This window comes from Anarrhichthys ocellatus, unplaced genomic scaffold (genome assembly GCF_004355925.1).
Source record: "Anarrhichthys ocellatus isolate YVR2014 unplaced genomic scaffold, GSC_Weel_1.0 scaffold35, whole genome shotgun sequence".
NCBI classification, from domain to species: domain Eukaryota; kingdom Metazoa; phylum Chordata; class Actinopteri; order Perciformes; family Anarhichadidae; genus Anarrhichthys; species Anarrhichthys ocellatus.
Genome location: NW_022280065.1, coordinates 4066001 through 4080606, shown reverse-complemented (window position 1 = coordinate 4080606; position 14606 = coordinate 4066001). Strand labels below are relative to the sequence as shown.

Below are 14606 nucleotides of genomic sequence, written 5' to 3'. Positions count from 1 at the left end.
GAGATGGAGAGGGAGAGAGAAGGGGGGGATACAGACAGACAGACAGAGAGATGGGAGGACTAAAGAGAGAGAGGGAGAAAGGGCTGAGGGCTATAAGTCAGGATGAAATTGACTATGAAAATGAGACCTGCCAATAGTATCTGCTGCTCTCATGCATATCAAAGCCTTATGGTCTCTGTGTGTGTGCATGTCTGAGCGTGTGCATGTTTGTGTGTGTGTGTGTGTGTGTGTGAGTGTGCAGCAATGTCCGTGCTTCTGTGCGTAAGAGGAGAGGATCACTGTGAGCAGTCATTGATCTCGCTAAGCTCCAAGACCATTTTTTTTTATAGCCACTTCCCCATTCATGTCACATTGCCTTTCTCAGTCTCCCGTCCATGACAACATTATCCACCACTGCATGGTCCTCATCTCTGCATGGAGGCACTGGCATTCAGAACCTTGACCCAGAGATAAATAAACAAGACGGACAATGACCTGGATGAACATCTCCAAACAGCGGATTGAAGCCTGCTTTGGCATTTCAAACCAGAACCGCATTTTCGGCAGCTGTCTCAGATGCAAACTGTGATATTCAGATGCAAACTGATATTCAGTTGCGTCACTGAAGGACGCTGAAGAAGACATGTTGAAACGTTGTCCCTCACTTTGTCCCTTACTTTGACAACCTCCTGCTGAAGAAACTCTGGCAGGATTGGTGCTTATTCTTCCTGTATTTCTTAACAAAGAACATAAGTCATCTCGATACTATCGAATAGGGAGTCTCTCTCGCTCATATTGTGGTTACCTCTCACTCTCTCCTGTCTTTCTTGTATTCTTGTTGTATCTTCTAATAAAACAGAAGTGGCAAAACAATGCTCGCAACCACCGTCATACATGTCATCCCCTCCCCCTCTTATCCATCATCCCCCGTCACTCTCTGCTGTGCATCTTCCATTAAAACAGACATTGAAAATAAATAAATCCATCAGATGGTACTGTTCCTGTGTGAGTGTGACAGCTGACAGTTAGAACCTGCCAACCGAAATTCCTTAACAACGTGATATCTGCCTGAAAAAAAAAGAAAGCCTGTTAAAAAACAACAACAACAACAACGTGACATGTTTTCACTAAAGAGCACTGAACAGAAACTTTTGAGATGAAGCGAATAGAAGCTTTATGAGGGAGCGGGCGGGAGACGTATGCGGGTATAAGGGGAAACAGCATAAGACTTATTAGAAGCCAGTCTGGCAAATCAACCCCTTTTTCCAAAAATGCTAATTTTCAGGAACTTTGAGGACGATGAGGAATAAAAGCAGCATTTCTTGGCTGAGTTAGTTTGCTGGCATTGCATTATGATGGCTTTTAAGACATGAGGTTCATTTGAAACTATTTTCCCCCGTTATCCTTTAGTTTATCACATTATCGGATTAAATTAATGAGATTTCCACATTATCATAAACACTAGACAGTACACATATTGTAATCAAGGGACACTGCAGTATATCTACATCTTAGGCAAACTCATAATTATAAACAGCAGAGATAACAAACAACCCTGCTCCTAAATATGATGAGTTACATGTATGCAAGTTACTGTACCACCTCTGTGCAGGTGTTTTTGTTTTAAATAAATAAATAAAAGGAAAATAAAAGTAAGGGATACAGTTTCAAGCTTCTTTTTTTTTGACAAAAGACATCAGTTGGACAGTGTGCACATTTGAGCCATTATTTGAAATAATTGCGTTTATGCGGTGAGCACAGAAAAGGATGATGAGTCAAAGAAAGAAATAAAAGTGTTTTCATATGACAGTGAATGGATACGGACCAAATGGACAAAGGCTAAAGTGACTAAAGATTGATGTTTGCAGGTAGACAGGCGTAACAAGAAAAGAGACAATTGGAATTGGGGGGGCTGAGGGTTTTCATCTTAAACTGCAGTTTAGAAACAAAGGGAAATCAAAGTGCACCGAAGGACCACAGCAAAAAGATTGAAATTAAATGAAAAACTGAATGGCAGAGACAGTTTTGACACGGAGAAAGAGCAGCGCAGGACCAGAAAAAAATACAATCTCCACAACGCTGTGGAGGGAAGACTGTTTGTGTGTAAGTGTGTACGACGGCCACAAGATCTTCTAATTTTCTTGTTCTTTTCTGATTGTTTTTGACGTAATTGTTTTACTTTCCTTTTGATTGATGACTTATTTGCATGAAGACAGTACCAATTAAAACAAAATGAGAGTAATCATAATATCTAAAAGTTCATTTTTCTCTAGATTGTGTTCTGTTGTGGTTATAGTCATTTGAGTATTTTATTTTAATATAATAGCAATTCTCTTTAACAAAGAACATTGGAACTGGAGATAAACAATGGTGACAAGAAAAGGTTCATGTTCACTCAAAGGTTAAATTGAAAAATAATGAACTTTTCAGTGAAAGTCCAGTGAAACTTTTTTCTTTCTTTCTTTGTTACAAACCAATTTTCTGCTACTTTCTTTCTGACAACAGAAAAGCTGCTGCATAATACCAAAAAAAGGAGGTGCTGGATCCAAAGAAGTAAATGAAAAAAGATTGAACCCTCCGCTCACTAACAGTATAGTGTATCTACTGTTTAAGTGATTGATAGGCAAACATTCAGCTGTTCATTGTCTAAGCTTTTGGTCACTCAGACTTTTGCAACTGTTGTTTTCTTTGTGCAAAGCTACTTTTTTCCTTACAACAATAGAAACATTTATACATTGCATACAGCAATGGTAAATGGTTTCTTCTCTCTTGCATTGATCACTAATCTAAAGGATTAATTGCTATCATTTACAGTAATTGGATATACATATAGCCAGAGCAGTGGCATTAAAATAACGTCTAAGTACACTCATAGATGAAATCATATTGACAGAAGCTGTGAAATGTAGCCAAGATAATGAAAACTATCAATAGCACCACTGTGAATAATATATTGTTAATGTGGGCAATGTGACCAAGACGCCAGCGTCAGTCAGAGAGTGAAAAGTTCCAATGAAAGACCAAACTTCATGAGTCAGAACGAGTCAGAGGAAGCAGGTCTGAGTGGAACGTAATGATGATGAAGTTGAAAAGCGTCTAACACAACACCAAACAGATCGATGCTATCACTGCAGCTGCAACTAATGATAGCATTATAGGTTCGCCGCTACCTCACCACAACAAAACCAACTGCAGAGAAAGTTAATGAAAATATAGTATTTTAACTGAACAAACTCAATCAAACGTTTCCATCGCTAGCTCTGTGAACAACATTGATTATGTCGTTGGTGTCTCACCATGGTAGCTTAAGACAAAGAAGCCGGCTCCAGAGAAGTCGGAGTGGAATTTGATGAGGATGATGTTGGAAGTCGAGTAGACCGACTCCAAAGCTGTGTTCCCACTAAACTGTCCAATCTGAGGAGATGATTGGTCTGGACCATCCCTACAAAGAAACAAAGAGAGAGAGAGACACACACACACACGCATACAGAAATCTTGTGTTAAAAAGGGGGTGCTCAGAGACTAAAGACCCATAAGCAAGTGGACGTGATCTTTCTTTATAGAACAATGGGAGAGAAAAGTCAACCTAAAACACAATTCGAATAGGTTATTGCCGTCATTTCTGACAGTTAAATGGCTACTTGTGACCAGGAAATGGTTTCTCCGAGGCCACAAACACAGATAGAGGAGACTTTTCGACACTCACGAGGCAAAACCTGGAGCTGTTTCATTGACTGAGAATGGAGTCGGACATTGTGTGACAAAGTGCCGGTGCCCAGAGTGATTGTGCATGGCTATGGGCTCATCTTCCCTCTCCGAACAATCCAAACAACAATGTCACAAAGATCATTGAGACATAAAACCATCACAAACTCAGATTCCACTCTACTTACAAAAGAGCGGCTCCTTTTCGTCTCTCGACGACAACACATTTCAAAGCCCTGGCTCCCTTACTCTTGCTTTGGGATGCCCAAGTTCATCAATATTGATTGAACTGTCGTCAGTTCATAAGAATAACAAATGGGAGTCCTGTTGTAGACTTGGCTTTGGTTTACCCACTAATATCGGCCTGGCATTCATGAAAAGTTACACAATTACCACAGAAGGCAGACAGGAAGATATCTGTCAACTGGCAGGTCAGGCTCTCTGTGCAACGTCCTGAGCATATTTCACCTTTAATGGCCGAGCAACCAGCTGTCAGACTGGAACTAACCAATAGCCGGCTCATTATCAGTGATTAAAAAGTATCATCATGAAGTTAAATGGACTGATTATTTCCTGCCGTTAAGTGTTTTTGGATGAGGCCAATTATACCTGTCAGGTTACGTAAGGAATCGTCCCCTGCACCGAGTCACACTGAGTGGTTCAGAGTCAGAGAGGTCCCATTCATTACTTTCCACTGATGATTATTGCTGATGTGGACACATACTAACACTTATGAGCACATTGTCGCAACACATAGAGCACAGAGAAGGCTTTAGTGTGTGAGGTAGCACAAGGTAACATCTATGACATACATGATAATCCTTAAAGTGGAATCCTGCCGTAAGCCTCCCTGCATGAGGCCAATTAGCAGACTAACTGACTGTCAGGTTGACCGGCTGTGGACCGAGAAGACCGCTGTGAAAATCACACCTTTACCACTGACACTGTGCTCTCTACAGGGAGCCAACTTTGTGGCTGTGTGACTGAGATTGTGAGGTTTTTTTTTGTTCGCGTTTGCGTGTGGTTGCTGTCGTTTCTTTGCACACTATTTCCAACTGACAGCAGGGTCAGGAACACACTGTGCGACCAATTCACGGAGTCATCTGTGGGTGGACGGCACCTGGCTCAACAGTGTTGTGGTGTGGGACACGCAGGCTGCATATTGCAGTTATGAGCTACATTCACACAGCGAAGGGACGAAACGAGCCTCAGCACCGACGGCTGTGGAAAAACACGCTGTTGGACATCAGCGTATTTGAAGCGATTAAAAAGCTGTGCAGCTAAAGAGAGGCAGTTCTCCAATGTCCTGTGTGTTTGGATACAATATGATGGTTGACGTGATTGTGTTATACAGAATCTAACAGCGGATAACTGATTCATTGTTGACATTTAGCAAAAATGTTGAACATTCTCTGGGTTGAGGAGGATTCTTTTATATTCTCATTATATGGTAAATGGACTTGTACTTATATAGCTTTCCAGTCTTCCGACCTCTCAAAGCACTTTTACACTACATCTCATTATCCCATTTACACCCATTCATACACTAATGGATGGGGCTACCATGCAAGGTGCCACCTGCCAATCAGGACTATCATATGCCTAAAATGCCTATTTTGAGGGTTAAGTGTCTGACCCAAGGACACATCGACATGGACCAGCGGAGCCGGAGATCGAACCGCCGATCCTCTGATTGAAGGACAACCCCCCCAATACTGTGACGCTCTACCACAGAGCCACAGTGTTAGTATTCTTAGGCTCTTGGATCATTGGTCGGACAATACAAGCGATCTAAAGATGGAATCTTGGGCTTATGTGTAATTATTTACACATATAATTATTACTAATTTGCAGTGTGCAGAGAGGAATTCCTGGTCAAGACTTATCAATTAATCGAAAAATGAAGTGGTAGAGTAACAGATAGCTGAAATAATCTTTAGTTGCATCTGTTGTCAACTGTTGATTGTGAGATTGTTTCAACTTAATGATGACAAAATGAGATGATAATGCTTCTGCAGCATGTTGTTAACTTGACAGAGGTTTGGGCCAGACATTACACCTTTGGTTTTAGTTTTATCTAAATTAAAAAACCCTAAAGTAAAGTTTTCCCGTAGGGAAGCTAAACTTAACTGAATATATTGTAAGTGACCCTGATGAGAAAATATATTCAGGTCGAGAATAAGGACTGTTTTTAGCTTCCAGTGTTCAATTTCTTGGTGTATCGGTCTTTCTCAGGAGGAAGAAGATTATTAAAGTGGTTATTTGATATAGTCGGTGTTGGACACTTGTGGGTCATCCAGGTACGTGTCGGGAATAGGTGCATTGTGCTGTACTTTCTAAATAGATAACAGAGTTTTTTTGTTATAATAAGTTTAAAGAAGCTTCCTCAAGGCTGTGGAAACAGCCAAACCTGGAAATCTGGAAGGTTGACAGGGCTTACATCATGACAGACTAACAAAAGTACAAGACAGACATTTGGTCCTTCTGTGTTGGTCTAAAAATACATGGAAATGTATCAGCAGCAAACCGTGTCTCACACTGCGGTTGTTGTGTTGTTTTTCCTGCCTCGTCGTGCCTCTACATGTCTGTATGCCAGGTGATGTTCCTAAACTGTTGATGCTGCACCATGCCGTCTATTTATAGGAAGCGGGCTGTAGCTATAGAGAAGGGCAGCAACATGGCAGCCATAGAAATAGATTGTACGGCCTATTTATGGTTCTGCTTCCACCGCGCACCTGCAGATAGCGATGTAACAGGGTATCTAAGCCCGGTTTAAACATTTTGCATTGACAAAATGTCTGCTGTTGCCAATGGCTGCTCTCCCTAAGAAGAATAATGAAGAGAGAAGTCAAGGCTGGGCTGGTGGGAAGAGAAAGACGTGTTGTATATTACATATAGGGCCGACTGAGACTTGGAGATATCGTAAAGAGCTGAGAGAAGGGGTAAGAGAGACTTATGGGTAAAGAGAGACGGATAAAACAAGGAGGAAATCATGTCAGAGGAGCTTTATATTCAGGAGCGATGTCTGTAGTCATAGTAACCCTTGCATGAATTTAGCCAATTAGAGGCCAGCTCTGAAGAGATGTTAAAGAGCATGACGTCCTGTGTGAGAGAGATGGTGTGTAGCAGAAGTTCTCCACATATGTGGTACAAATTAAAAGCCTAATCAACAATTTAAAGTGAAATACATTTTGATGAGGAAGGGAAAGGTGGAAACGATGGATAAGCGGTAGCACATAGTGAGAATGAACATTTTCAATTAAGACGTGCAGTAAAGATGTGGAAAAACAAGTAAATTGGATAACTAATAAAAACTTACCAGACGGTAATGTAGTCATATATGGGCTCAGTGCTCAGTACAGTAAAATTGATGTAAATGCCGTGTCCAGGAGGAACTCTAACACTCCACACACAGTCCTGGAAGTTGGGGTATTCCTCTGGGTGACCAGGAGAGTAAATGGTTCCATTTAATGATGTGATGTTGCCACCACAGAGAGCTGTGAGACAGAATATAACAGAATATAACAGAAATACACTTAATAAATTACCAGCAAATTAGTGTTACAAATGTGAAGCTTTAGTAATTATCTGGATGACTGAGAGTGGACACGTCTCTATCAGTCACGTAATGACCACTGGATAACACCTTAATACCTTTAATAAATTGTCATTACAGTTTTATTTCAGTTCTGCAGCACAGGTATTCCTCGAGAGTGTAGACGTTGCTCATCAGGGGTGTTAATGTTACCCCGGCTGAGAGCTATGGGACGGAATATTTACAGTTTTCTAAATTAAGGGTCCTTGAATGATTGTTAGTGCTCTAAAGTCTGGCCGTAAAATAAAGAAAAAATAATAAAAATTGGATCATTGTGCAGTTACTTGTCATAAAGTTAGAATAATATCGTTTAATGATGTGACTTTATGGCTGGAAATGTATAATAGCAATGTGCCAGACACCTCTCTTATGTCCTCCTGATGTATTCTATAATCCCTTGTAATTAAGGTTCTCTCATTAATTCAATTTACAAAGGAACATGTTTAATTTTTGCTCTGACTTACAAGTTGCATATGCTTTTTTTCCCAATTAGCTCTCATGAATTATAATATCACCTGGTTATACTGGAGTAGAAATATCAAAGAAAATAATGTGCTTATTTTTACATCATCAGTATTCACAACTAATACAAGAAGGGAGCTGTAAACATGTGGAACACAGGCTTTCTGACGTCGTAAGAGGTACCTTTGTACCTTCGGTATTACCTTCACATCGCGGTAGTGGGTGATTCCAGTTCCTGCTGATTCCATGTAAACATGTGAGTGAAGCCTCTCCGATCAGAGAATATCCGGGCAGACATTCAAACGACACCGTCATCCCGACACTGAAATCTGTGCCAATCACAATGCCGTTTCGAAAAGGCCGGGGGTCTGGGCAACTCTGGAGCTGGTAGGCTTGAGAGACAATAAACCATGTTAGTCAAATTTAGAAAAACTAAAATCAACTCATTCATAGAGAGAGAGATAATAAATACATCCATTCTACCACTGAATAAACAAAAGTCTGTACTATAGAAGACTAACTCATAATTCCTCTGGATTGAGATGATCTAATGCAATCTGCAGCCAAAGTCACATATAACATGCTGGAGATCTGCAGACTTCTAGATACAAATTATTGGCGCAAACCTTTTGAAAAGCGTATCCTGCACCAAAGAAGCTCTTACTTGTTCTTTTGATGTCGCCAAATACTCTTATATTAAATCTGACAGTTTTAGTGACAGCGACTTTTCACAGCCAAAGTAACAAGAGTGACCAAAGACAGACTTGTGACTGAGAAAGCCGAACATTCGTACAAATAATAGCTGTGGAAATAATACGACTGCTTGTGTTCACATTTGTTTTTCTGTTTTAAGACACGTTGGCAGTGCCCCTGTCATAAGATAAAAGGTATTATTCAGCAGCCAGTGTAATTTGCACATTAATGGAATCAACCGGAACACATTTGGGCTATCTAGAAGATTTGTCATAATAAATATAAGTCTGCTCAAAACCTTTTTAGTGTCCGATAGAATACATACAAAACTGAACTCATCACTGATATGAATCCAAAAAAGGGCCTGGAGATGTCATTTTTTTAGCAAGTGCTTCAGGAGTCAAGAAACATTTTTATAAATGTCTTCTGGAAAAAGTACATAATTTTGTTATTAGTTGCTCCTCAGAAACAAAGTAAGAAAAGTAATTAAGTCCAAACACCAAGTTTCCACGCTTCGGTCGCTGTGTTCAGCAAAGCAAAAGCAGAGTCAGACGTCTGCTTTTGTTTTCTTTCCTTAGCAAAGTGTACACAAGATGTCGGAGAGGAGCTTGGAGAGATGCAACATGTACCTTGATATGTGCTGTGGAACCCTGGCTTGTTTTGTGAATAGTCACTGTGGAAGAAGAAGCTGGTCTGGTGGGTGGTGCTGAACAGAGGCTTGGGGATGACCGGACCGCTGAACCGGTCAATGACCGAGCCCGTCTCCAGCGTTCCACTGCGGATCTCCAAGTAATCGTGGATCGCTTCAGTGGAGAAGTTCAGAAACTGGAGATGGATACCTGAGAAAAGTTTTGACATTTAAAGTGGTTATCAGAACTTGACAGAGAGGCCGGCAATAAAAGCGTTTGCAGATGCTTCACCTGCAGACACTCATCAAAGATGTGGATAAAGGCCACCAAACACTGATTGAGTGCATGAGTGAGTGAGGAATTGAATAAATCAATCAATAAAAAACATAGATGCGTGAACAGACAGAGAAAACAGATACACAGACAAACGGAGAGAGAAGAACACACACACACTCACACACACCGTTTCTAAGTCAACTTCAAAGTTGACAGTGTATCTTACCAAAGCCGACAGGTAAGTTGACCGTCCATGTGCAGTCTAATCCACTGGGGTAGTTACCGGGGAAACCAGGACTTAGAATCACTCCACTTACATCTGTCATAGACCCCCCACACTGGGCTGGAGACACACACGAACACACACGATGCCGAAAGGGAGAAGAAAAGGGAAACAGTGGTTCAGTGTGGAAAGCAACACATGACGGAGTACTACTTCTTTTTTTTTAAGATGCTGCTGTTGACAGAACACGTGAGTATCTTCAACCTGACAGTTTGCATCATTTTGAATAACACATTGATATTCTGAGTCTTTAATAAATACCCTTCTTGAATAAATTACCATTGTGCAACTAGACACGGGTCCAGGGCTTGTTTCCTCCAGTTTGCCTCGCAGCATGCTGATACTTTGGCACACACACATACACTCTGCATGCTTATGACAGACTCTGACTTAGCTTTGCATCAGTTTAAAAGCTTAATCATATTCTGCACAGAATACTAAATAATCAGCTCATCACAGAACAGCAAATTGATCAAACGGCTTATTTTCCCAGAGAGTCAGGGTTGGAAATGGAGACTCGTTGCATCATTTCTGCAGCCCTGAACTTTTGCACATATCTCAGTACATCCAGGCTGCATGTGTGCGTGTGTGTGCATCTATGTTATGTAGGAGGACACCTACCAAGACATAGTGGCACAGGGTAGTTCCATCTTCTAACAGGTCCAGGCATGCAGGTGATATGGGCATTGCCCTAGAAATGCAAAAGCAACCACAATCTATTACTTTATCATTTAACAGTTGGGACATTTCCACAGATAATAAATAATTGGGTTTAGAAGTGTTTTTTATCGATTCTCCTATTATCCGTATTAACAGTAATAATGCAGAACTGTATATCAAGCGTGAGGAAGGCAAACCTCCATTATAGCCCAATACAGTAAGCTGGGCAGACCACACCAGAGGCATACATTATTCAGGAGTTGTGCAAACCACACCAGAGCTGTATGTTTAGTAAGAGCTGGGAAAACCGCCCGAGAGCGGGGTTTCCTTCTGATTCACAGTTTAAATCGTTCTTGGTTTGTTCACCCAGGGGATGAAAAGAGTGAATGGCGGCACTTCAGAAAAGCTGAGCAGCCTTTGATGATTTCACATACACATCTGGCTTTTGTTTTGCATTAAACAACTTCAACATGTAGCGCGTGTGTGTTCTCCGTGTTTCTGAAATGGCTCTCCTCCAATTGCGTATGAATCTGTGCAGAAAGACAAAGAGGTTGTATCTTTTACCTGAAGAGAGTATCCTTGTTCACATGAAAACTGGACTACGTCTCCCACCATAAATCTGTCTCCTTGTCTTATTCCATAGTTTGGCGTCTGAGGCTCGGGACATGACTCCAGACCAATAGCTGATAAGAAATGTGATAGAAACATGGGTCTAAAATGTATATACATATATATATATATATACATACTATATAGCATATGCCACAGATAAAGATGTATACAAAACAAATATGTTACCTGTATATTCCAGGTGAAAACCAGCAGCTGAGACACTAATATCAGAGCTGAAGCTGAGATGGAGGTTGTTAGATGTACTATTCAAGAGAGGGGGGATGGTCGTGCCTAAAAGAAAGGAGAGAGGAAGAGAGCAACAGAGGACCATGATCACATATTTTTCCATTTTCCAACTGAGGCTTGAAAGCAAAAGGATCTTAGTTATCTGACAGCAAAGGAAACAACAAAGGCCTCCCAAACCTACATTTTCACTTTTTTTGTTTTGTTTGTGAAGTGTTCTCGAAGGAGGGAGAAGGGAAATGACTTTTATATGAGACATCTGTTTTACTTGAAACCACTTTTCAAATGTTGGCTTGACCTACTTAGCGTGGCAAGGGGAAGTACAAAGTAAAAAACAGGTACTGCACTACTGAAGCAAAGCTGGCACCGTGCAACAGTGTGATTCTGTCAGGGTCCTGGATGATGCACTTTAATGTAAAGGAATAGTAACGTATAATCTCTTATTAAATGTCATTGTCTTGCTTGAAGATGCAGCCATGGTAAAAGTGTCTTCTGATAATAACCACCTGTGGAGTTTTAATGTTTGCTCAAGAGGCCACAGTGAGCTTCTTCTGACTTGCATGTTGTGCTTTGCTCGGCGGCAGGTGTGTCAGCAGACTTATCAAAGTTAAAGAGACATTTCTCTGAATGAACAGTGAATTAGGCCAATGGATGTTATTGGTTGCCTGTTGTGAGAGGAATTAATTAGCAGATCTTTGAACACTGTGTGGCCCCCCTGCTGGTCGTGATCATTTTCCAGAGAAAATCATAGTCATTACCATAATGGAAAATAAAACTAAATATTGTGACTCAATAATAAATGATGATGAATAATTAACTGAGTGAATTTAACCATTACAGTTATTTTGGGGATATACGACAATATTAATTAGCAGTTGTATCGCCCTGCATGTATTTACTCATTATGACTTTATATATGGAAATACAGTCCTTTCATTTCATTGCCAACAATATAATATTGTATCCAGTTTGCTATACAGATGTCAGGCCTTTCCATAGATTATTTTACGCGAGTAGCAGATAATCACACTCGGCTTCCCCTAAAAGCAGTATTAGTATCCCCAGGAGAGGCTGAGTCCCCCTTCGGACGGCTGCTTGAATTACACGGGTGAATAAATCCAGAGGAACGGAAGACATTTTTTGGTTGAATATGAGTTGCTAGAGCACAGGGACTTCCACTGTATATTTGGACCGGACACACTTTATTGTTATTTTTCGATAGGAAAAGATGAGGAGATAATTGTAGTGTTCATCTGCATGCATGAGTGAAATATACAACACAAATTTTTACATAAGACAAAAAAAAATGTACTTTCAATTACGGATAATAATCTGTATACGATTGTTTCATTGTTGGAAATCAGTGAATATCAAACGCACCATAATCACCATGAGTTGCCTGCTCTTCTTATTAAAGTTAATCTAAAGGTGTGGCCAATGACACTGTGCAGTACATTTTGGGAGATTTAAGAAATGTGAATAATGTTATTATTTTTGGTGTTCGACACCTCATGTCATAGTTGCTCAGGGAATAATCTATTTCAGTAGAGAATTAGAGTGTAAGAGGATCAATTAGCTATGCGACAAACAAATTCTCATATGTCTTGCAAGGAATCGGAGATAAACAAGCAGGTGTGGATGTGTTCTTCTGCTCCCGCTGGGAGACTCAGAATGGGACCAGCTTAGCTCGAATTGCACTCTTAGCAGGGGGCCACATGGCCAGCATCCTTATATTCCTCAAAAAACATCATGACAACATGCACTTTTCTTCTTTGAATGTTGTCATGATGTATATACCTGTCAAGCTACATTTACTGTGATCAGGACACAGACAACAGAGTTTTTCTTCTTCCCTACATTTTGTTATGTAGAGTATGAATGCTTTTAAAAAGATTGTTGCTTCAAAAAAATCTATTTCTCCCTACATACTCAAATTTGTGAGAGGCCTGTCTTGACGAATGATGTTGAATGTTGTTCAGCAGTTTCTTCTCGGTTACTCAGTTAATAATATAATAGTCCCCTACTAGTCATTTTTCCATATTGCTTTTTGGCAAGAGTGGCCATGAAACAGTATGTGTAACCTCCTGAGTAACACTATCAAAACAATACAGAAAAGCTGTTTACCAGAGTAGCTGCCCAGTCTCGGTGCGTGGTTGTCAGCACCATCGTAAAAATCCAAAGAGTCCCAGTTATGCTCAGTGGCAAAACTCACAACTTGTATCTGGAGAGACGGATAGAGAGGTAGAGAGAGAGAGACAGCATTTGTAATAAACAAAATCATCTAAAAATGTATTTCAACTGCATCTGATACAACGGTCAATTTCCTTTTAGGAACAAATTTCAAAAAGCAAGTAAAACACATGATGTTTGTCAATCTGTCAAGCAACATAAACGGAGATGTGAGACAAGGCTTTACTTGTAATGCTGTGAGGTGTCTGTCAAATATGTGTGACTGACTCCATTTTCTGTCAGAGGCATCTTTGCCTTTGTATTTGTCCGTGAGAGCAGTTTAGCTTACACGCATTCAGGCATTATCTCTCACGATTAGATCCTATCTAGGTAGCTCAGGATGGTCCCTCTCTCACAAACTATCCATCCATTCATCCTTCCAATAATATCTTATCTCCCTTAACGTCCTGCCTGCTCAGCTTTTAAGCCAATGATACATAGGTCAGCCAGAAAGCAGCGTGTGACAGGTGCTACCTGTATTCCAGCCCCCTCTGGAACGGAGACCTTCCACACGCAGTTCTGGTTGTTGTCGTAGGGCTCTGGATATCCAGGCGATAGGATGGTCCCACGTCGAGAGGTCAACGCACCCCCACAGGGAACTGGGAGAGAACAGAAAGGAGAGGCAGAGGTGAAAACAACACTTTATCTGCAAGTAAGAAAAAAGTCTGCTGTACCATCTCTTCCTCTGCAGAGGAGGAGAGCAAAGGGCCCGAGGCCTGGGTGACAGCTTTGGCATAGTTCGGGTTATGATCTGGCCACATTGAAAGGTTATCTGCATTTGAAGTGTCTGTAATTCTTTTAAAAGCGGGAGTCCATTGTACGGCTGGTAATGCATCTTACAACATTCCTGTCTTTCCTGACCATTTCTTTGGATTCATATTTACCTATGCATGTAGGCAGGGTGTCATTCCATTTTGCCAGGTTGTCAGGGACACTCTCACACCGTATGGCAGTGGAGCCATGCAGGACATAACCAGGGTTGCACTCGAACTGGACCAACGAGCCAACTGCAAAGTCGTTACCCAGCCGCTTCCCAAAGCGCGGCTCAGGGACTGAACTGCACTGGGTCGAGCTGGTCCTCGGTACAGCTGCAGAAATAATGGAGCGTTTATAAAAGAAAAAAAACATCGGTAGAAATGCCAAATGTTTTGGCCATGACATCCCTGAAAAAGATATTTTAAATCTCAGTGTGCCTTTTCTTGTTAAATAATATATATATATATATATATACACAGTATAT

At 40.8% G+C, this 14606-nt stretch overlaps 1 protein-coding gene across 7 annotated transcripts in view; it reads right to left on the bottom strand.

Annotated features, from left to right (window-relative positions):
- Nucleotides 1–14606, bottom strand: part of csmd3b (CUB and Sushi multiple domains 3b) — a 315344-nt gene that overhangs the window by 40856 nt on the left and 259882 nt on the right. For all 7 annotated transcript variants that reach the window (XM_031866559.1, XM_031866560.1, XM_031866562.1 and 4 more), the window contains 11 exons: nucleotides 14251–14454; nucleotides 13841–13965; nucleotides 13262–13358; nucleotides 11081–11185; nucleotides 10847–10965; nucleotides 10244–10313; nucleotides 9566–9682; nucleotides 9064–9273; nucleotides 7945–8133; nucleotides 7004–7181; nucleotides 3276–3421 (listed from right to left, as the gene is read on the bottom strand). In XM_031866559.1, the coding sequence (XP_031722419.1) occupies nucleotides 3276–3421; nucleotides 7004–7181; nucleotides 7945–8133; nucleotides 9064–9273; nucleotides 9566–9682; nucleotides 10244–10313; nucleotides 10847–10965; nucleotides 11081–11185; nucleotides 13262–13358; nucleotides 13841–13965; nucleotides 14251–14454 (1560 nt within the window). The remainder of the gene's footprint in view (nucleotides 1–3275; nucleotides 3422–7003; nucleotides 7182–7944; nucleotides 8134–9063; nucleotides 9274–9565; nucleotides 9683–10243; nucleotides 10314–10846; nucleotides 10966–11080; nucleotides 11186–13261; nucleotides 13359–13840; nucleotides 13966–14250; nucleotides 14455–14606) is intronic.